The sequence below is a fragment of the Pinus tabuliformis genome, chromosome 9 (assembly GCF_031772625.1).
Source record: "Pinus tabuliformis cultivar Carrire ecotype Pingquan chromosome 9, CPIR1, whole genome shotgun sequence".
Taxonomy (NCBI): Eukaryota; Viridiplantae; Streptophyta; class Pinopsida; order Pinales; family Pinaceae; genus Pinus; species Pinus tabuliformis.
This window is the reverse complement of record NC_142307.1, coordinates 764,815,264-764,840,202: the sequence shown is the minus strand read 5'-3', so window position 1 is coordinate 764,840,202 and position 24,939 is coordinate 764,815,264. Positions and strand designations below refer to the sequence as shown.

Sequence of the window (24,939 nt, the reverse complement as noted above, 5' to 3'; positions counted from 1 at the left end):
AAATGAAAATAAGGAAGAAATACAAAAATGCATGACTGCCACGAAAAATCTTCTCTTGGGGAGGCTTCCTAAAATGGATGTGGAGATCCAAAGAATTCTTGAACATAAGGAGAAGCTTGTTGATCAGAATCAATCTCATATGGGGAGTATGCTATCACAATTGGAGAGCACAAATTTTGAATGATAGAACCATAGTCATGAATTTTCAATCTAGGATGCACATCATCAGGGGTTCAAGTCAGCACCAAGGAACTACTACATTCTGAAGACTGATATGAGGAAATTTGATGGTAATGATTTGGTAACATGGATATTTCAGATGGAACAATACTTTGATCTACACCAAGTGGCATCCTTACAAAAGGTAAATATTGCATCCATTTTTTTAGAACATGAACAACATGTATGGTATCAATGCCTTTGTGAAAGAAAAAAATATTTTGTTATATCTTGGTCCATTTTTACATAGGAATTGATAGCACATAATGAGAATATTAAGAGCAACACATTCTTTAGTCAATTGGTAAATCTTTGACAAAAAGATCCCATAGCAGAGTCTATTCAATAATTCCAAAAGTTGAGCAAGACTATTTCAGAGGATAACTTGTTAGACCTATTTATGGGAACTTTAAAAGATAGCATCTAACTTGAGGTGCATCTCTTTGAACCTAAATCTCTAGAGCATGCTTTCAGTCTAGCAAGGAAAGTTGAAAATAAAAATATGGCCACTTGAAAATTGGTCATTAATAACTATAGAGAAAATCACACCCGCTTTCCTAAACCAACAAGGTTAACTCTTCAGCAAATGGATGAGAGAAGAGCAAAGGGACTATGTTTCAATTATGACAACAAGTATAGTAAAGGGCATAAATGCAGTGCGAATAAATTAGTCCACATAGACTGTGAAGGTGAAGAAGATCAAGAAGCAGAAACTGCACAAGATCTAGAGCTAGAAGTGTGAAAATTCTTAAAATCAGAATCCTATTGCAGCAATGGAAATTATTCTCCTAATTGTTAATTAAATTTAACAATTTATTTACTGTTTCCTACAACAAATACTGAATAACTCACATTGAAATCTACACAAATAAATCTGCAGAAGAATAAACGCTGGAAGAAATGCTAGCGCACACATAAAACAACACAATTATTTTTGGATCAATGTCCTCGGAAAAACCCAACTTGGGAAAACCGATGCGACGGCAAGGGTTTTATTTTATTATGCAACAGTGAAATCTGAGTACATCTATGGAAGCCCAACTGGCAATCCAAATAGCAAGAAAATCCGAGCAAAATACTGAAGGAAATTATCCTTCTCCCACAAGTAATCTCTGGCTCGAATTTCCCTATCAAAACTCGGCCTCCTGGAGCTCTGCGTCAACCTCTATGCTGCTTGTTTAGCTTGCTGGACGGCTTGGGCTTTGATGAAGTCATTCTGCCTCTGGATGTTGAGGAAATCGCCTCTCCGGCCCTTTGGGACTTCTTCCTGGCCTTTGGAACTGAGAACGATTTCCCTTCTTCCAAATCAAACTTCCTTGTTGAAGCAACTGCTCTGCCTCTATGGGGTAATTCGGCTCTCTTGCTGCTGCCTCTCCAGATCTAGAAAATATTTCCTGCGGATCACTGTCTCTGCCCCTTACTACTTCGATCTCTGGCTCTCTCCGACAATTGAATACTTATACTCTGGAAAACGATTTGCCAAGAAATCGAACTGCTCAAGTGTCTCAAGTGTATTCTCCATCATGACATCGACCTCCTCTTATAATCCTTTGTTGGAGCACCAACGACCAAGATTAAAACATAATCGATGGCTAGGATGATCTCTGGATCGATCCGTGTGAGTTTCTAGATGATTCTTGCATTGACTTAATTAATACTGATTAATTAACCATATTCCCTAAGTTTAGACTTAAGAAATATTTAAAAATTGGTTAATAATCTAATTAAGTCATTTCTATGCGGAATTTCCAGAAACGATTTCTGGGTTTTGGAGATCTCATGTATTCTAGTCTCTTCACAAAATTTTGTGGCTAGAACGCATCTGATGCTACAAAAAGTAACACTCCCTCTTAGAGAGGAATGTGTTCTAGTGCTACTGCTCACCCTGTAGCAACACCCTGTCTTTGTATCGTCTCCTGTCACATTGTTTATGTCTAGCCATACTGCCCACCAACCACTACCCAACTCTGATATACCCTGCATCTGTGCTGCTACTGAATTGCTGTCAACACTGCATCTGCACTGTAAGTTGTAACTCCCTCTCATCTATTGTTGCTGCAACTGCAACATTTGCAACTGAAAAACATCCAAAATGCTGAATCAACTATGATCAGTATGATGCATTTGTCTCCCGAATCTCTAACTGCTACTAGCATCTGCACTGTCATTGAAGGCTTTGCACTATTGCTGACTTCGCAATGTGCCAACTGCACTGCACTCTTCAGCATCTGACTGCTACTAGTTTGCAACTGTCACTCTGGGACTGACTACATAAATTGCCACTGATCCACCCTGCTACTCAACACTGTGGGCCCTTGTAGCAAGGTATTGATCCATGAGGTGCACTCCTCAAGGATCTTGCCCATCTATAGCACTCTGGGGCTACAACTCCAAATCACCCCACCTCACTCCTGGAGGTATGTTAGTGATCATAGCGAAGCCTTCCTCCAACCTAGAGGACAACCTATCGATCTCAGCATGTGCTGCAGCCTGGTCCTGCTTTTCCTCTTTGTCCTTCTTCTTGAGAGGACACTGGGTACTGTAGTGCAACAAGTTGACCTTTGACAGGTCCTTCTTCTTCTTCCTTTGCTCCCCCTGTCCCTGACTAGGACCCTTCGATGCGAGGGCCACATTCTCCTCCTCCTTTACCTGCTTCGATCCGCTGCTGCCACTGATGAAGCTCTTCAATAGAGCTCGTCTTAACTCCTCTTGTTGTAAATCGGCCCACATCTTGTCCCACATTGGCAAGGCATCTCTGCCCAAAATACTTTGGACGAATACTTGTAACTCCTTAGAGACACTGTTTAGTGCCAATCGCACTAGCTTTGTGGGTTGAGGGGCTGCCCCAACAGTTGACAACTGGTCTTAGACCTTTTGAATCCTAATGAGGAAGGAGTCTATGCCTTCCCCTTCTGCATCCGAATGAGCCTCAACTTCTCTTCTAAGTACATATTCAGCTGCTCGGAAGTTCTCTGGTACAACGTAGAAAGTGTATCCCAAATCTCTTTGGCTGTTCCCTTAGCCGCTATGTGTGATACAACATGATCTTGGACACCATCTAGGATCAATCTCTTTGCTTGCGCCATCTCCTTTCTATACTCCTTTAGCCGATCTGAATTCGTGGGAACTGTTACCACTGCATCAATATATGGCTTCAGGCGATATTCATCCAGAAGGAAGGACATCCTTGCCTTCCAGATGATATAGTTGGAGGTTCCATCCAACCTGTCTTGATCACAAAATCTAGCAGTGGCCATCTCAACAAATGTAAAAAATATTCTCTTCCCTTCTGCACAATTGCTGCTAAGCTATTCGCACTCCCTTCTGGAGTGAGAAACTCTGCTCACAATGATTGCTTATCTGCAAGGGAAATCAAATTTCTTGAGACTAGAAGTTCCTTGAGAAAAATTTTCCCTCAACGTGTGCTCTTCTTCTACTTGACGCTAGTTCTGCTCTAGCAAACTGCTGCAAAACTATCGCGTCCAGCTAGAGATCTTCTCTACGAAAATACTGGGCTTCTCCCTCTGCCTCTAGAATCCCTCGATCTGGAGAGATCGAATTTTTTTGTCCCTCACTCAGAAAAATTGAATCTCCTCAAGAAACTCGACCTCTTGGCAAAGTGACTGCGTTGCCTCTAGGGTTTCGATCTGCTACTCACATTGAACAACGAAACTCCTTATATCTTCGCTATTGAGCTCTCTGGCTAATCAACTGCACTCTGATACCATGTGAAAATTCTGAAAACCGGAATCCTATTGCAACAACTGGAAATTATTCTCCTAATTGTTAATTAAATTTAACAATTTATTACTGTTTCCTACAACAAATACTGAATAACTCACACTGCAATCTACACAAATAAAACTGCATAAGAATAAACGATGGAAGAAATGTTAGCACACACACATGAAATGACACAGTTATTTTTGGACCACTGTCCTTGGAAAAAACCAACTCGGGAAAACCAGTGCAGCAGTGAGCATTTTATTTTATTATGTAACAGTGAAATCTGAGTACATCTATGGAAGCTCAATTGGCAATCCAAACATCAAGAAAATCTGAGCAAAATACTAAACGGAATTACCCTTCTCCCACAAGCAATCTCTGGCTCGACTTTCCCTATCAAAACTCGGCCTCTTGGAGCTCTGCGTCAGCCTCTGCGCTGCTCTGTGTAGCTGGATGGATGACTTGCTTTGGATTGGGCTCTGATGAAGTCGTTCTGCCTCTGGATGTTGAGGAAATCACCTCTTCGGTCCTCTAGGACTTCTTCCTAGTCTCTGGAACTGAGAACGATTTTCCTTCCTCTAAATCAAACTGCCTTGCTGAAGCAACTGCGCTACCCCTTAGCATTGCCTCTCTGGGGTAATTCGGCTCTCTTGCTGCTACCTCTCCGGATCTGGAAAATCTTTCCTTTGGATCACTGTCTCTGCCCCTCACTCACTGCTTCGATCTTTGGCTCTCTTCGACAACTGACTACTGTTACTCTGGAAATCGATTTGTAAAGAAATCAAACTGCTCAAATGTCTCAAGTGTATTCTCCATCACTACATCAACCTCCCCTTATAATCCTCTGTTGGAGCACCAACGACCAAGATTAAAACATAATCGATGGCTAGGATCATCTCTGGATCGATCCGTGTGAGTTTCTAGATGATTCTCGCCTTGACTTAATTAATATTGATAAATAATCTAATTAAGTCATTTCTATGTGGAATTTCCAGAAACGATTTCTGGGTTTTGGAGATCTCATGTATTCTAGCCTCTCCACAGAATTTCAAGGCTAGAACACATCCGATGCTAGAAAGACAAATAAGAAGAAACTACTCCAACAATATCTTGTCATCCATTGGCCGTCATCAATAGTCCACAAACCCTCAAGATAGAAGGATATATCAAAAAGAAAAGGGTAACCGCATTGATTGATTTAGGTAGTACCCATAACTTCATCAATTACACATTAGCAAAAATTATTAATTGCTTTGTAGATACAACATCAAATTTTCAAGTGATGTTTGCAAATGGAGGTACCATAAATTTTTCAGGGAAGTGCAATAATATTACGTTGAATATGGGGGACTATTTATTGGTTAGACCTATGATTGCAATACAAATGGGTGGTGTTGATGTTTTATTAGGGGTCCAATGGTTACAATCATTGGGAACAATAGCCCTTAATTTCCAAGATCTTTTCATAAGTTTTTTCTCAAAAGGAAAGGAAATTGATCTTAGAGGTATCCAAGGGAAACCCAGTAAAGTGATAAGCTCTAATAGCATGACAAAATTGTTAAAAAAGGGACACCAAGGTGTAGTTGCACAATTGTGTTCATTATACATTCAAACATTTATATCCTTTGCTCCAATGGATCTTCAAAAAGCTATCAAAATCTATGCTAAGGTATTTGGAGAAATGCCTAAGGGTCTTCCACTTGTTCGAGATCATGACCATGCTATTCATTTGCAACTTGGAAGTGTACCACCTAACATTAGGCCTTACAGATATCCACATGCACAAAAGAGTGAGATTGAGCGTATGGTTCAAGAAATGTTAGAGGCGGGAATCATTCAGCCTATCTAGAGTGCTTTCTCTTCACCAGTGGTGATGGTTATCAAAAGTTAAAACTGATGGTTCGTGGCATATATGTCCAAATTACAAACAACTCAATGAAATGACAATCAAAGATAATTTTGCTATTCTTGTCTTTGATGAATTGCATGGAGCAATTTTCTTTACTAAGTTGGATCTTCGTTTTGGATATCATCAAATCAGAATGAGGGAATAAGGTCATTATGAGTTTTTGGTTATGCCATTTGGACTTACAAATGCACCTTCAACATTTCAAAGCTTGATGAATTCTATTTTCAAACCCTTCCTTAGAAAATTTGTGCTAGTATTTTTTGATGACATACTAATTTACAACAAATCTTGGGAAGAGCATGTACAACATGTTGACAGGGTCTATTGGAAGAGCAACAACTATATGCAAAGCCTTCCAAGTGTGCCTTTGGGGTTCAAGAAGTGGAATATTTGGGTCATATTGTATCACATGATGGTGTCAAGGTGGATCCTAACAAAATCAAAGCTATGAGAGAATGGCCAATCCCCAATACCTTGAAGAAACTCAGAGGATTCTTAGGATTGACATGATATTACTGAAAATTGTCAAGAATTATTGTAAAAAAGAAACACCTCTAACAAAATTATTGAAGAAGGAAGAATTTTCTTGAACTAAAGAAACAACCAAAGCATTTGAAAAACTTAAACAGGCTACGTGTACAACTCTCGTCTTGGGAACACTTGACTTCACAAAACTATTCATTGTGGAGTGTGATGCCTTAGGCCATGGCATTGGTGCCATTTTGATGCAGGAAGGAAGGCCCCTTGCCTTTGAAAGCGACAAACTTAAAGGAAAGAACTTACTTAGACCCTATTATGAAAAAGAAATGTTGGTCATACTACATGTTAATAAATGGCATCCATACTTAATAGGAAGACACTTCAACGTAGAAACAGATCATGATAGTCTGAAGTACTTCTTGGAGCAAAGACTATTTTAAAAAGAGCAACAAAAGTGGGTCACAAAGATGTTAGGTTATGACTTTGAAATTATCTACAAAAGGGGAAAACAAAATGTTGTGGCAAATGCACTTTTAGGGAAAGAGGAAGACACAAATGGTTTACTATGTGCTATTTCCATTCCACAATCTGACTGGGTAAAAGATACAAGGATAAAATGGCAACAAGATGAGAAGTTATGCAAGATCATTCAACAACTATAGGAGGACCCTAATGTAGTAGAAAAAAATGCATGAAAAAATGATTTGTTATGCTATCAAGATTGCTTAAACTTATGTGAGAATTCTCAACTCTAACATAAGGTCCTATTGGAATTACACGCTTCTCCTATAGGAGGACATTCAAGGTTCTTGAAGACATACCGTAGGATCAAGAAATATTTTTTTTGGTAAGGTCTTAAGGCAGATTTGCAAAAACTTGTGGTAGATTGTGTGGTATTGCAACAAAATAAAGGAGAGACTATCAAGACCCCAGGGCTCCTTTAGCCATTAGCCATACCAAGCCAACGTTGGGAAGAAGTTTCAATGGATTTTATTACAAGTTTACCCAAATTTGAAGGAAATAGTGTCATTATGGTAGTGGTAGATTGAATGACAAAGTATGCCCACTTTTGCTCTCTCTCATCCTTTTAAAGCAAGTACTATGGCAGAAGCATTCATGGAAACAATCCAAAAGCTACATGGAATACCAAAGATTATTGTAAGTGATAGAGATCCAATTTTCACTGGAAATTTTTGGACTGAATTATTTTCTTGTTTGGGTACTCAATTAGCTCACAACTCATCTTACCATCCTCAATTTGATGGGAAAACTGAGATTATGAATAAATGTTTATAAGGATATCTATGTTGCTTTGCATCTAATAAACAGACACAATGGGTCAAATGGTTTCCCTTGGCAGAATGGTGGTACAATACATCCTTCCATACTTTGTCAAAAATGTCACCATTTATGGCACTTTATAGATATCATCTTGAATCCATCACATCACCCTTGAAAGGGACTATAAAGTTCAACTAGTATAGGACCACATCCACAAGATGTTCTCAAACTATTGAAGGACAACTTGGTTATGGCACTATTATCCACCAAAAATGGGGACCCCTAAGAGAGCCTTTCTCATATGCATCTTCTCCCAACCGATAGCCAACAACCCCTGAGAGCCACCCATAGCTGATGTGATGCACCACTTCATCTCCGCTCCCTGCAACATTTGTATGTTTCCTTGCCCATCTGTTGAGAGAATATGTTAGAAGGTGGGAAATTTGACCCAAAAGGTATGTTTTTCATTATGCAATCAGATGCTTATGCTTGTTTTTCATTTGGACAGCTTGGGCATGGATTATTGGGTGACATGGAAGAAGGAAGGCCTTTGATTGTGGTTTTGTTCCCTCACCTTAAATGGGGGTTTAATCTTCAATCCTAGTCCTATGGGATCTCCCCTATTGGCCTATGGCTTTAGGAAGGGCACTACTTGGGAAACCCTGATTTTGGTAGTGTGGTCCCATTTTCCTGTTCCACATTTTTCACTCCCCTCCACACATTACAAGCCCTATTTCGTCATTTTCCTTCTCTGGGTCCACACGACATTGACACACCCTCCCCTTGTCCAAATATCTAGGTTGGGCTTGGAAACATTGCCCCGGAGGTCGATGCAACTAAAAGAAAGTGAAAAGCATATCATGGCCACAAGTAAGAAACAAAGAAAAAGAATGTTATAAAATGCAAAAGATGGCTAAGACAAATATAGCACGTGGACAAAAGCCAAACATGAGCTCTACCCCTTATCATGGTCATCACCCTAGTTCCTAGGGCCCATGAGTGCCCTCACATCATTACGGAATCCATGCACTTCCCAACCCGGGTGGGTGATGAATTGCCCCACCTTAAGGGGCTAATAATTGCTTCACATCATTCATTGCATGTTCTCATTTCCTAGAGCTTTGAGCAGTATTACAAAGAAAAATCAAGAAAAGGCATAAGGAAAATAAACAAAGGTGGAAAAACAAACGCTGGGGTAACTCATGTATCCACGGTTGCTCCCTCATATCTGTATGCCTAATATGTGGACATCCCTCATCATTTCTATCCTTGTACCCATGGCGTTTGGCCTTGAGACCTTAGTGTCGACATCCATTTCATCATCATTCACATGCCACGTATTAATTGAATGACATACCAGGGACCTGTGTTTCCCTTGAGGGGCTGGGAACACCTAATAGGGCGCCTATTAACCACTCCTACTTAGGGAGGTAACACTATTACGAGATTAAAGCCCCAAATTTGGAAGAGAAGCCCCATATGAAGTCCCACTTTGCCCTTGATTAACAAGCTTGGTTCACTTAGATGCACTAATGAATTGTGGTACCTAATGGTGAGGATGTAACACTGGACATTATTTGTGATTGGCAAGTGGTTTCATCATGGGCTAAGCAACTTAACTAAGGCCTAAGTCCACTACAGGAGCATATGACACCCTTCAGGTGAAGTGTTGAGAGCCATGTTTGGCTTTTGCCCACATGCTAAAGTTTATTGTCCTGGCCATCTTTTGCATTTTGTGGTACATTTCTTGTTGTATGTGGCCATATTATGCTTTTATCTTTCTTTTTAGTTGCATCAACCTCTAGGGCATCATTCCAGGCCCGACCCAAGGTGTGGACAAGGGGAGGGGGAAGGCTAACACCTTGTGGACCTAATGGACAAATGTGGACCCAGATGGGGAAATGTGAAAAAGGGCTTGTAATGAGTGGAGGGGAGTGAGATATATGGTATCGGGAAGCGGGACCACGCAACCAAAATCAAGGTTTCCCATGTAGTGCCACTCCTAAAGCTAGTAGCCAATAAAGGAGATCCCACGAGACTAGGATACAAGATTAGTCCCCCCAGCTGAGGTAAGGGAATAAGAGTACAACCAAATCTCTTTATTCTTCCAAGTCACCCAATAATCCATGCCCAAGTCTGCCCAAGAAAAACAAGCATAAACACCCAATTACATAATGAAACGTCATACCTTTGGGGTTGGATGGCCCACCTTCAAACATATGATCATGACAGATGAGCGAGGGTACACAATGGCTGGCTCAGGTGGTGGATAATAGTAGTATATCAGAGCTATTAGGTGGCTGCAAAGGATTGTGTGGTTGCTGACTAAGACAAATCTAGGAGAAAGCTTCTCCTATAGGGGTCACCCACTGGTGGTGGCTAACAGGTCAATTTGGGAGTAATCATGCAATTAAAGATTGAGAGAATTTGTCTTCTCTTGAGTGGTGGAACATGCATGGAGGTGCTACTCCACTTCTACAAACTTTGGCATTGCTAGTACTATCACAGGTGGTAAACACTTCTTTTGCTGAGAGGTGTTGGAGCTCTTATTTTTTCATCCATAGTGTTAAAAGGAATAGGTTAAATTTAGATCGAGCAGAGAGATTGGTTTATGTTCACTAGAACTTGCGATTGTTGTCCCATTACCGTGAGGATGCAAAGAATAATAAAGACCTTAAGCTTTGGGACAAAATTCTAGACGAGGCCAATTTGGAGGATGGAGTGTTGCAATTAGAGCAATTGAAGGATGCTCTTATCCAGGATGATGGTGATCGAGTTGAGATGCCACCCCCATCCGGTCCCATGGTTCCCAAGTTCCATTCTTCAATAATAGCAGCAGGGGCTTCATCTTCATCAGTTCCACAACTTCTACAGTGACCATGTTCTTCACTGCCACCACATGGAGGGTTCACGTAGTGGTCATGATTAAGGAGGAGAGATTAATAGATATATTCACAATTTACTACTTTTGTCTTAGATTAGAGTCTTAGAGTCTAGACTCTAGAGTGTTAGACCTATGAATTTGAACTTTTTTGTCTTACTCTTCCTAGTTCAGTGTGTACTTGGTGGTGGCCAGGTAGCCTATTTTATAAACATTATTATTTAAAGTTTGGACATGACTCATGTTGACAGTTGCTCACTTGCTAGATAAGTTATTTGAATGTTTTATGATTTTATCTTCTAAATGTTTTATGTTTTATGATATGCTTAAAAATTTGATGTATGTTTGTAATTGCTAGAATCTAGATGGTTGATGCTCGAATAATTAATTATTGATGTTCAATGGATGCCATATCTATCTTGATTTATTTACGAATATGTATGTTTTCATATCTTCTACAACTAATTTTTTATTTTGGATTTTTTTTAAAAATATAAATGCAAATAATATATATATATATATATGTAGACACTTCCGATGCTTCGCTTCCAAAAAATGTTGTCGCTTTGTCCCCGCTTCGTGCAACATTGGCATGGACCATTGCAACCCTGCTAATCGGATCAATAACAAGCACCGGAGGAGGGACTGGGAAAATTAATATCGTAGACTGCTTGGGGATGCACCTGGATACTAATCCTAATGTACATGAATTCCTTCAAGTCTTGGTAGAGGTTAACCTGCACACATATGTGACAATGAGGTGGAGGGTTGAAAAATATTTTGATGTACTCAGAAATAAATCCCCCCAAAGGGGCGGCAATCTGACATAGTGTTGGCCAAAATTGCATGGGTAAGCCAGGGAAATTTACCCAAATTGGGCAAGTAAGCTGCATTGCTTTGTTAGGTCAAAATTCATGGCTCTAGTGGTTAAGGACCACCAAAGTGTTACAAATTCAGGGGCCTTGATTCATTCTTCGTCACATGGGAAGGGTTTTGAACTGGGATAGGGAAAATCCCTTAATCAAGCTCTGTATGAGTGTGCACTGCCAACCATTTTACTCCTACACCTCTCAGACATAGTTTCAAATAATTGCGTCGGGAGTCACCCTTCCAATAAAAGATAAAGAATGGAAACTGCCTGAAACTCATGACAGAGACTATCATTCTCAAGATCAAAGAATTCAATATCATAAGGGGGGTTATTACCTTGTGGTACAACTTTGAGATGAACTTCCAGGGAGTCTTGCGTGCTGTTGATAACCACTGGTCTAGACTCAACCCTGTGAATGATCATGGAAAGGTCAAGTGAGGCCACCATGCCTCAACTTATGACACACTCAATGCTGCAAAAGTAGTATGATCATGCCACACATGGCAAGAGATCACAATATTTAGGCTATAAACTTGAAGCCCTAGCAGAGTGAAAAACTTCTCACCTCTACTTTTATCCATTCATCAAATATATATATATCAGCTGGTTGTAATTTTAATATTAAGTTTTTATTAATTTTGTTATTTTTGAAAATAACTGACAAGAATTTAGAAATTTTTCATTTAATGGCTTGCCATTCACTTCCTTTGGGTGCATTGAATGCTCTCAATTATTTTCATTCTTTATGCTGGTTTCTCAGTGGCCAGAATGTAAAGAGGATTTTGTGTCAGAGCTGTGAAATGTCGGTACTCATATATTGGTGTGCCAGGAAAGTCGGATAATAAAGGAGATTACTGATCTAGAAAAGGATACGGGGTTCAAGCTTAGAGTTCTTGCTCAAAATTATCCTGAAACGCCAGGTAGTTGCAAAAACAGATGGTACATTCCTTTATGCAATGTGTTTACTGTTTAATGTAATACTCTTAATGCTTTCTTATGCATTTATAATTTTATTGCGCTCTCATAAGCGTTTTCTGATATTTTTGGTGTGATAACCAGGGTTAGCTGTCAGAGATTTTTGGCAGGTGGATGACAACACAGTAGTGTTTGTTGCAGATCCTACTTTTGGTAGGGTTTTCCTTAATGATGAAAAAAATCTTTCTTTCCGGCATTTGTGGAATACTTGCAAGCATGTATGCGGGAATACACAATTTCTGTTAATTTGAGAGTCGAAAGATTTATCCAGTTTCAAAATCATGTAAGAGTTTAGGTGGTATTTCTCATGATGGTTTCACTACATGATATTGAGCTTGAAAGTCAACTCCCCAACTGAAGCCTGGTCATTATGCAACAATGTTGCAAATGTGTACTGCTGAATTGCTGAATACACGGGGTGGCTGAGACCATATGCTTATATTTTCTGGTTTGGATTGAATGCTCAATTCACTGACTTTGGACAGGTAACATTCTGAACTTCAATGTTGGTGCATCAATTGATTTGAACATTCCCCGCAGCTTTTGGGGTCGGCTTGCTGGAAAATATGGAAACATTTTTTATTGGAGAGAAAAGGTCAGTCTGTGGTCCTTGAGTTTTATAAGACTTTTTAAGGGCGCATGGCAATTTTTGAGCTTGAGTCCAATGTTCAATTTTTTCTCAAGTTATCTGTAGTTCCTATAAGCTTGCATGTTCACTAGCTTTTTTGTTTTAATCCCTCTTGCCATTTCCAACATTCAGTAGTTAAGGAACTTAAGACTAAGAACTGCCTGATGTTTTACTTTTGCTTTCGGAATTTAAATCCTTGCAAATTATTGAAGTCCTTTTCTATCAGCTTTAGATTGATCCCTTGCTCAGAAAATAGGATTTTTGTTTTAGAAGTTTATTTAGTGGAATCATGAAGAAAAATTTATTTTGTTTTTACAATTGTATTAGTTTTCCTGATGAAACCAATAACTTTGCAACACTGAGTTGGCAGGGAGAAGATGCATCTATTGAAGCTGCAGTTTCAGCAGTCAGCAGTTGCTTGAGAGAACCCCAAGGTCCAAATGCTTGCTCTGAGATCAAATGAAGTGTCAATCTCTGTGGTCACAGTGATGCACAAGGTTATTATGAAATGTGGCGGGATTGGCATGCTCTCAAAGATGGGCTTATTGAGGTTTGTACAGAAACTCATGATGTTTTGAACTTTGGAGTTGATTACGACATGAAATCTCAATATATTACGAGACATTTGTTTTCAGTTGCAAGATATGGTATTTTAAGCTATATTCCATTCGCTGCTTCTTAATTATTTTCTCTTGGGACATGTAAGTGAGTCTCAATAGTCAGTAGAATCAATGTTGCAAACATCATGTGGATCTGGCACGAAGCTTATTGCCAACATAAAAAAAACTACCGGAAAATATTGGCAAACTTAAAAAAATACAAATATATTCATTTGTTTTAAACATTTTAAGCATCTAAAGCAACAATGATCAAATAAACACATTGCCACATAATATGAAAATAAAACTGATATATAAAATGCATAAGATCATTGTCAAGTGATACATCACATAGCAATACTAAATCTTACTCTGAGCTCTGATTCCTGAGTATCAAAATTGCGTAAAAAATATAATCAATTGAATTCTTTGCTTAAGTGAATTTATCTCCCAAGATGGACCCCATAACTCATGTACAGGAATTTTCTGTTAGTGAACAACACTATTTTATTATCTTCTTGACTTGTCATTAATCTGAGTCTGCATGCTATAAGCCAAAACAAACTATGATTTTATCCTCCCCATTTCACTGTTATTGATTCAAGATGATTTTCCAGGGGTTTTCACCTTCTGGGGGCTGCTACAGCCGCTTGCAGCTTCCACTAATTCCCATGGTGTCAGTGAATCAATCTTCACTTCACAATGCATATGTCAACGGTGATGGCAAGACCTGACTTTTCCTCCTCAATGTGATGGAAGATGTTGAATTTCTCCGTTGATCTCAATCCCCTGCTTCTTTACAAAATGAGTAAAAAAGAAATACTGGATTTTATTGGTTACCAATTGTGTACCTGGCAATTTTTACCATTGAAAGAGTTGTGATTTTTCAAGGCATTAATATCACTAAGTTGAATGAATTGTGATATATCACCAATATTTGCAATGTTGTGTAGAATATATATCCATATTAAGAAGGTTGGAACATATATATGCACATAGAGAAAAATCTAAAAGCACAAATATGATATATCTGAAGTGAATTAATGGAATGTAAGTTTACATGGTGATCTAATGTAAGGAGCCTCGATATAGGCCAACATGAGATGATAAGGGCTGCAATTATCAACAAACGAGTTGTAGTGATCATAACTTGAGAGTGCAATGGAGGTGGTTTTCAAGAAGGTTGCTTAATGTAACTAGGAGCCAGCATTGATAATAATATTGGCATCGGCAAAATATCAGCGAGGGCCCTGAAAACATTTTTCAGCAATATCAGCGAAAATATTGGCAAAATAAAAAAATAAAAATAAAAAAAAAATCAGAAAACATTAAAAAATGCATAATATATTCATTTTTTCTTCTTCAAATTTTTAAACATATAAAGCAACAACAACATGAAATAAACACATTGGCACATAAATATGAAGAAAACGCTGATATATTTGATCTGTGAAATAAAAATGATACATCAAAGGCGATACCAAATCCTATTGATCCCTGATAATTGTCCAATCAAGTACTCAAATGTGGAAAACCAATACAAAATAATATCACATATATAAAAATATCTCATCATCATGAGTTATATGTAGCAAAACAAACAAAATTTGTAGCTAGCTATATGAGATATGTGCCCTCTCCCCCTTTTATGGGAAAAGATGATGGGTTGTTTGCTAGGTCTACCCCTAGTAGTAGAAGGCCCTAGCCCTACACCTAATGTGAAATGATGATTGTTGGGTATGGAGTTGTGCTCTCTTATATTTGTAGTAGATGGTGTTTCCGCTGATGTTTTCACATTCTCCTCCTCCTGCTCCTCCTCCGAGTCATTCTTCTCTTATTGCTCCTGTACTAATGGTTCCTCCTCTAACCATGTAGGCGACTTCTCCATGATGGGAACCTTAGACTCCACCTTCCACTTAGACAATACATCAATATTGTCGAAGGAAATGGCATCTACATCCAATGGTTTCTCTATTTGCTTCACCTGTAGTCGGAGATTGTAATACACATACACCAAGTCATTAAGGTGTGAGAACTCCAACTTATAAAAGTCATAAAAAAATTAATGAGTCTTGACACTCGAGAGTCATAAATTACAATAAACGTAATTGCTCAGTTGAAGGCTGAAGCTCAAAGTTATAACATGTTGCATTTCTTTTAGTGTATTTTCTCATGCGCTCACACCTTGAAGCGCTATAGATCTGATTTAGGATTCTAATGGCCAACTTCTACAAATTTGGTGTCGTTGCACCATAGCTTTGCCACCAAACATCTACAACAAAATAAAGAAAACTTCAAAAGTTAAAAAGTTAAAACATAATTAAACTTTCAAAGAAAACATAATTGAATTTTAAAAATCTAGAATTATAAATTACTAAATTCTAATGAGCCATGACTTGTCACTTATGTGATATAAAGACGATCCTTTCATGAATATCATCCCCAAAGTCAAATAATCCAACACCATCCAAATACATTTGTATCTCTTGATTGATTTGGTTGCGAAGCTTGGGATCAGGTACCATCTTATGAATACAGGTATGAAGCCCTTCCATCACCTTTCCAACAAAATCAAAGTTGCATTTGTATGAAATTACGGGGTTGAGGAAAAGTGTTGCTGCATGAATGGATTTATGAAAGATCCTTGTCCGTCGACTATCAATCACATCTCATAACATCATCTATCTATTAACCAAGCAGAGCCCTTGTATGCATAAGAAGCACGAACGATCTACTTGGCTTTATCCATGGCCTCATACAAATAAACCATTGTAGGCTTATCCACATCTACCAATCTCAGAACCTTTACTATAGGTTCACTAATTGAGCACACTTCTACTCCTTGCCAAAATGTGTCAGTGTACACCATTTTCGACATCGAAGCAAAGAATGAATATCAATAAAGTTGGTGGCAAAACGTGTGATTGTAGGATGTCACAATCCCCTATTTCTTGTTGAACTCTGAAAGTTCTATGTAGAAATTTAAAAATTCTTTGCAGAAACTTAAAAGTTCTATGCAAAAAATTGAATGTACATGCAAAAAATTGAATGTACTTTGCTAAAAATTGAATGGAATTGAATGTATTTAACATAAAGTTGAATGTACTTTGCAGAAAATTGAGACACTGAGAGTTAGGTCCAATGACTAGGGAAAAACCCAAATGTTTTTTCTATTAGATTTCTTTAATTGTTCAACAGAGTACACACACACACAGAGAGAGAGAGAGAGAGAGATGAATAAAGTCACTAATGTCTGATCAACTTCCAACTAAAGTGCTCTTACTCTTTGCTTGAAGATCTCCTCCTCTTAATCAGATCTTGTCCTTCACACTTGCTCCAGCTCTTCCCTTGCTCTTACTCTTCACTTTCTTTCACACTTATTTTGTCCACATTCAACACTAGTTCTCCTTATTCACAATGAACATGTTAATCTCAACTCTCACTTGCTCTTGCTTAAATATATGAGAAATGAGAGGAGTTACAAAATGAATTCATGCCTTGAGCCTATAATAAGATAATTGAATTCCATGAGGGAAGAGTTACTTGAAGAGAAGTGTAACTCATTCAAGAATACAGAGAGAGGTACACGTCTTGAAGAGTTACAATTCGAATACCGCTTGTAGCTTCCACTAATTCCCATGGTGTCAGTGAATCAATCTTCACTTCACAATGCATATGTCAATGGTGATGGCAAGACCTGACCTTTCCTCCTCAATGTGATGGAAGATGTTGAATTTCTCCGTTGATCTCAATCCCCTGCTTCTTTACAAAATGAGTAAAAAAGCAATACTGGATTTTATTGGTTATCAATTGTGGACCTGGAAATTTTTACCATTGAAAGAGTTGTGATTTTTCAAGGCATTAATATCACTAGGTTGAATGAATTGTGATATATCACCAATATTTGCAATGTTGTGTAGAATGTATATCCATATTAAGAAGGTTGGAACATATATATGCACACAGAGAAAAATCTAAAAGCACAAATATGATATATCTGAAGTGAATTAATGGAATGTAAGTTTACATGGCGATCTAATGTAGGGAGCCTCGATATAGGCCAACATGAGATGATAAGGGCTGCAATTATCAACAAACGAGTTGTAGTGATTATAACTTGAGAGTGCAACGGAGGTGGTTTTCAAGAAGGTTTCATAATGCAACTAGGAGCCAGTGTTGATAATATTGGCATCAGCAAAATATCAGCGAGGGTCCTGAAAACATTTTTCAACGATATCAGCGAAAATATTGGCAAAATATAAAAAATGCATTAAAAAATGCATATATATTCATTTTTTTTCTTCTTCAGATTTTTAAACATATAAAGCAACAACAACATGAAATAAACACATTGACACATAAATATGAAGAAAACACTGATATATTTGATCCATGAAATAAAAATGGTACATCAAAGGCGATACCAAACCCTGTTGATCCATGATAATTGTCCAATCAAGTACTCAAATGTGGAAAACCAATACAAAATAACATCACATATATAAAAATATCTCATCATCATGAGTTATATGTAGCAAAACAAACAAAATTTGTAGCTAGCTATATGAGATAAGTCCCATCTCCTCCTTTAATGGGAAAAGATGATGGGTTGTTTGCCAGGTCTACCCCTAGTAGTAGAAGGCCCTAGCCCTACACCTAATGTGAAATGATGATTGGTGGGTATGGAGTTGTGCTCTCTTATATTTGTAGTAGATGGTGTTTTCGCTGATGTTTCCACATTCTCCTCCTCCTACTCCTCCCTTGAGTCATTCTTCTCTTATTGCTTCTGTACTAATGGTTCCTCCTCTAACCATGTAGGCGACTTCTCCATGATGGGAACCTTAGACTCCACCATCCATTTAGACAATTACATCAATATTGTCGAAGGAAATGACATCCACATCCAATGGTTTCTCTATTTGCTTCACCCGTAGTCGGAGATTGTAATGCACATACACCAAGTCATTAAGGTGTGAGAACTCCAACCTATAAAAGTCATAAAAAAATTAATGAGTCTTGACACTTGAGAGTCATAAATTACAATAAACGTAATTGCTCAGTTGAAGGCCGAAGATCAAAGCTATAACATGTGTTTCTTTGAGTGTATTTTCTCATGTGCTCACACCTTGAAGCACTATAGATCTAACTTAGGATTCTGATGGCCAACTTCTACAAATTTGGTGTCATTGCACCATAGCTTTGCCACCAAACATCTACAACAAAATAAAGAAAACTTCAAAAGTTAAAAATTTAAAACATAATTAAACTTTCAAAGAAAACATAATTGAGTTTTAAAAATCTAGAATTATAAATTACTAAATTATAATGAGTCATGACTTGTCACTTATGTGGTATGAAGACAATCCTTTCACGAATATCATCCCCAAAGTCAAATAATCCAACACCATCCTAATACATTTGTATCTCTTGATTGATTTGGTTGCAAAGCTTGGGATCAGGTACCATCCTATAAATATAGGTATGGAGCCCTTCCATTACCTTTCCAACAAAATCAAAGTTGCATTTGTATGAAATTGCGGGTTGAGGAAAAGTGTTGCTGCATGAATGGGTTTATGAAACATCCTTGTCCATCTACTATCAATCACATCTCATAACATCATTTGTCTATTAAACCAAGCAGAGCCCTTGTATGCATAAGAAGCACGAATGATCTACTTGGCTCTTTCCATGGCCTCATACAAATAATCCATTGCAGGCTTATCCGCATCTACCAATCTCAGAACCTTTACTATAGGTTCACTAATTGAGCACACTTCTACTCCTTACCAAAACGTGTCAGTGTACACCATTTTCGACATTGAAGCAAAGAATGAATAGTAATAAAGCTGGTGGCAAAACGTGTGATTGCAAGACGTCACAACCCCCTATTTTTTGTTGAAATATGAAAGTTCTATGTAGAAATTTAAAAATTCTTTGCAAAAACTTGAAAGTTCTATGCAAAAATTGAATGTACTTTGCTAAAAACTGAATGGAATTGAATGTACTTAACAAAAAGTTGAATGTACTTTGCAAAAAACTGAATGTTTTATATTGTTACAATTACTTAGAACGCAAATTTCTTCTTCACAACTTTTCAGATTAGCAATTGTAAATAGAACATAAACTTAAGGATCATATGAAGACAACCAAATACAAATATGAGACACTGAGAGTTAGGTCCAATGACCAGGGAAAAACCCACAAGAGAAAAACCCAAATGATTTTTCTATTAGATTTCTTTAATTGTTTAGCAGAGTACACACACACACACACACACAGAATGAATAAAGTCACTAATGTCTGATCAACTTGCAACTAAAGTGCTTTTGCTCTTTGCTTGAAGATCTCCTCCCCTTGATCAGATTTTGTCCTTCACACTTGCTCTAGCTCTTCCCTTGCTCTTACTCTTCATTTTCTTTCACACTTATTTTGCACACATTCAACACTAGTTCTCCTTATTCACAATGAACATGTTACTTTCAACTCTCACTTGCTCTTGCTTAAATATATGAAAAATGAGAGGAGTTACAAAATGAATTCATGCCTTGAGCCCATAATAAGATAATTGAATTCCATGAGGGAGGAGTTACTTGAAGAGAAGTGTAATTCATCCAAGAATAGAGAGAGAGGTACATGTCTTGAAGAGTTACAATTCGAATACCGCTTGCAGCTTCCACTAATTCCCATGGTGTCAGTGAATCAATCTTCACTTCATAATGCATATGTCAATGGTGATGGCAATACCTGACTTTTCCTCCTCAATGTGATGGAAGATGTTGAATTTCTCCGTTGATCTGAATCCCCTGCTTTACAAAATGAGTAAAAAAGAAATGCTGGATTTTATTGGTTACCAATTGTGGACATGGCAATTTTTACCATTGAAAGAGTTGTGATTTTTCAAGGCATTAATATCACTAAGTTGAATGAATTGTGATATATCACCAATATTTGCAATGTTGTGTAGAATATATATCCATATTAAGAAGGTTGGAACATATATATGCACATAGAGAAAAATCTAAAAGCACAAATATGATATATCTGAAGTGAATTAATGGAATGTAAGTTTACATGGTGATCTAATGTAAGGAGCCTCGATATAGGCCAACATGAGATGATAAGGGCTGCAATTATCAACAAACGAGTTATAGTGATTATAACTTGAGAGTGCAATGGAGGTGGTTTTCAAGAAGGTTGCTTAATGTAACTAGGAGCCAATGTTGATAATATTGGCATCGGCAAAATATCAGTGAGGGTCCTGAAATTTTTTTTCAATCAGAAAACATTAAAAAATGCATAATATATTCATTTTTTTTTCTTCTTCAGATTTTTAAACATATAAAGCAACAACAACATGCAATAAACGCATTGGCACATAAATATGAAGAAAACACTGATATATTTGATCTATGAAATAAAAATGATTCATCAAAGGCGATACCATATCCTGTTGATCCATGATAATTGTCCAATCAAGTACTCAAATGTGGAAAACCAATACAAAATAACATCACATATATAAAAATATCTCATCATCATGAGTTATATGTAGCAAAACAAACGAAATTTGCAGCTAGCTATATGAGATAAGTGCCCTCTCCCCCTTTTACGAGAAAAGATGATGGGTCGTTTGCCAGGTCTATCCGTAGTAGTAGAAGGCCCTAGCCCTTACACCTAATGTGAAATGATGATTGTTGGATATGGAGTTGTGCTCTCTTATATTTGTAGTAGATGGTGTTTCCGCTAATGTTTCCACATTCTCCTCCTTTTGGTCCTCTCCCAAGTCATTCTTCTCTTATTACTCCTGTACTAATGGTTCCTCCTCTAACCATGTAGGCGACTTCTCCATGATGGGAACCTTAGACTCCACCCTCCACTTAGACAATATATCAATATTGTCGAAGGAAATGGCATCCACATCCAACGGTTTCTCTATTTGCTTCACCTGTAGTCGAGATTGTAATGCACATACACCAAGTCCTTAAGGTGTGAGAACTACAACCTATGAGTCATAAAAAAATTAATGAGTCTTGACACTTGAGAGTCATAAATTACAATAAACGTAATTGCTCAGTTGAAGGCTAAATCTCAAAGCTATAACATGTTGCGTTTCTTTGAGTGTATTTTCTCATGCGCTCACACCCTGAAGCGCTATAGATCTAACTTAGGATTCTGATGGTTAACTTCTACAAATTTGGTGTTATTGCACCATAGCTTTGCCACCAAACATCTACAACAAAATAAAGAAAACTTCAAAAGTTAAAAACTTAAAACATAATTAAACTTTTAAAGAAAACATAATTGAATTTTCAATATCTAGAATTATAAGTTACTAAATTCTAATGAGTCATGACTTGTCACTTATGTGGTATGAAGACGATCCTTTCACGAATATCATTCCCAAAGTCAAATAATCCAAGATCATCCCAATACATTTGTATCTCTTGATTGATTTGGTTGCGAAGCTTGGGATCAGGTACCATCCTATGAATACAAGTATGGAGCCCTTCCATCGCCTTTCCAACAAAATCAAAGTTGCATTTGTATGAAATTACGGGGTTGAGGAAAAGTGTTGCTGCATGAATGGGTTTATGAAACATCCTTCTCCGTTGACTATCAATCACATCTCATAACATCATCTGTCTATTAAATAAAGTAGAGCCCTTGTATGCATAAGAAGCACGAATGATCTATTTGGCTCTATCCATGGCCTCATACAAATAAGCCATTGTAGGCTTATCCGCATCTACCAATTTCAGAGCCTTTATTATAGGTTCACTAATTGAGCACACTTCTACTCTTTGCTAAAATGTGTCAGTGTACACCATTTTTGACATAGAAGCAAAGAATGAATAGTAATAAAGTTGGTGGCAAAACGTGTGATTGCAGGACGTCACAACCCCCTATTTCTTGTTGAAATTTGAAAGTTTTACGTAGAAATTTAAAAATTCTTTGCAGAAACTTGAAAGTTCTATGCAAAAAATTGAATGTACTTGCAAAAAATTGAATGTACTTTGCTAAAAACTGAATGGAATTGAATGTACTTAACAGAAAGTTGAATGTACTTTGCAGAAAATTGAATGTACTTTGCAGAAAACTGAATGTTTTATGTTGTTACAATTATTTAGAATGCAAATTTCTTCTTCACAACTTTTCAGATTAGCAATTGTAGATAGAACATAAACTTAAGGATCATATGAAGACAACCAAGCACAAATATGAGACACTGAGAGTTAGGTCCAATGACCAGGGAAAAACCCACAAGAGAAAAACCCAAATGATTCTTCTATTAGATTTTTTTAATTGTTCAGCAAAGTACACACACACACACACAGAGAGAGAGAGAGAGAGAGAGAGAGATAAAGTCACTAATGTCTGATCAACTTGCAACTAAAGTGCTCTTGCTCTTTGCTTGAAGATCTCCTCCTCTTGATCAGATCTTGTCCTTTACACTTGCTCCAGCTCTTCCCTTGCTCTTACTATTCACTTTCTTTTACACTTATTTTGCACACATTCAACACTAGTTCTCCTTATTCACAATGAACATGTTATTCTCAACTCTCACTTGCTTTTGCTTAAATATATGAGAAATGAGGAGTCATAAAATGAATTCATGCCTTGAGCCCATAATAAGATAATTGAATTCCATGAGGGAGGAGTTACTTGAAGAGACGTATAACTCATCCAAGAATAGAAAGAGAGGTACACGTCTTGAAGAGTTACAATTCGAATTAGGGAAAAAGAGAGTTACACTTAGACATGAGAGAATATTTGGTGAGAGTTACAATTCGAATTGAATGAGGGAGTTACAAGTGCATTTAATGAGGAGGAGTTACACTTTTGCCATACATTGAATTAGTGAGGGAAAGTTACATTTTTTTAAGTGTGGAGTTACTATTTTATTCCAAGAGAGAAGTTCAATTTACCAAGTAAGATATTCACAATTTAATTTACTTATTTCATGAGAGAATTATTTTTTATTAATCCATTAAAGATGAATGACTTTATACTATTTTATAAATAATAGTATCATAATAATAATAATAATACTAGTGAGGATAAAAATATTAATTCTTGACTTGTATAATCATGATTGATTCGATTTTAAAGTGGATTTCATATGTCGAGATCATCCATGATCATTTAGACATGATTTTCTATTTATGGAGAGTCACTTTCAAATTTAGATGTGGCTTACTATTTTTGGAAAGTCATATTAGAATTACTAGAAATGAAATTTTATTATAGGTGGTTCAAACAAAACTGAAAGATATGATTTCTTTTAGAAGAAATTCATCCCTAAGCTGCGAAATTTTAACACTCCCTCTCAGCTAGGGAGGAATTTCCTTTTGCATCAAAGATACTTGCTTTTTCTGATCTCTTTCATTCATCTCAACTCAACTATGCTCTGTAATATCTGTAACAATGAAGTCACAATCTAAAGAAGAATCATCCACTTGACACAAATTTGGAAAGGAAATGATCATCAGATATCACATAGACAAGAATTACACTCAACCAATTTTCATCTCAAAAATTAGGTGATAGAACACAGACATCACATAGACAAGACTCAAACAAGTCACACCGACAAGTCTCACTACACCTATTGGGCACATAAGTGCCTCTTCCCACATCCCAGACTATGGGTCAGATGCATACTGAGGCCTACTCTTGTGGCAGACACTACACGAGGTTTTTTATCCTCAGGAGTTTTTCGACATCATTCCTTATTCCCATGAGCTCTGACAGGGGCAAAAGACAACTCAGTGTTCTCAATCCGCTGTGACCGCTTCCGGAAGGGTCATGTCCATAAGTTCAAGCTGCTCTCTAAAAACCAAAAACTTTCCTTTTGGTAAGAATGTCAGCTAACTGATCATCAATGGAGATGTGATGGAGCCTCATTGCTCCTCTCTGCACCATATCCTAGATATAGTGATACTTGATTTTAATATGTGTGAACTTATCATGAAACAAAAGATTTTCGGCAAGACGAATCTCGCTCTTATTTTCATAATATATAACTGTTGTGTCTAGAACTTGCTCAAATATTTCCCCAAAAAGCTTCCTTAACCGAACTTTCTCACAGCTAGCCATGCTAGCAGCAATGTACTCAACTTCTGTTGTACTCAATGCAACAAACTTATGCTTTCTGCTCATCTAGGAGATCATGGCAGATCTCAAGCTAAAGCAACACCCAAAAGTGCCCTTTCTATCAGCAACGTTACCAACCCAATCAACATCAGTATATCTATGAAGTCTTACATTTTTAGCAATGTATTTCAATCCTAGATTAATAGTTCCATGCAAGTATTTGAGTACATGTTTTGGAACAATAAGTGGGCATGAAAAAGATCAATCGTATATTGA

The 24,939-nt window shown here is 37.4% G+C and overlaps 1 protein-coding gene across 2 annotated transcripts in view; it reads left to right on the top strand.

Moving 5' to 3' along the window:
- Positions 1-14,374, top strand: part of LOC149150974 (thylakoid lumenal 15.0 kDa protein 2, chloroplastic-like) — a 136,014-nt gene extending 121,640 nt beyond the window's left edge. The window contains exons 3-7 of one of the 2 annotated variants that reach the window (XR_016262377.1): positions 12,197-12,287; positions 12,427-12,495; positions 12,828-12,937; positions 13,341-13,520; positions 14,187-14,374. Coding sequence is in view for 1 of the 2 variants with exons in the window: in XM_089438745.1 (XP_089294871.1) it covers positions 12,197-12,287; positions 12,427-12,495; positions 12,828-12,937; positions 13,341-13,433 (363 nt within the window). In the remaining variant the exon portion in view is untranslated. Of the gene's footprint in view, positions 1-12,196; positions 12,288-12,426; positions 12,496-12,827; positions 12,938-13,340; positions 13,653-14,186 lie in introns of those variants that run through there. The other variant, XM_089438745.1, reaches the window with a different exon arrangement.
- Positions 14,375-24,939: the final 10,565 nt, after the last annotated feature.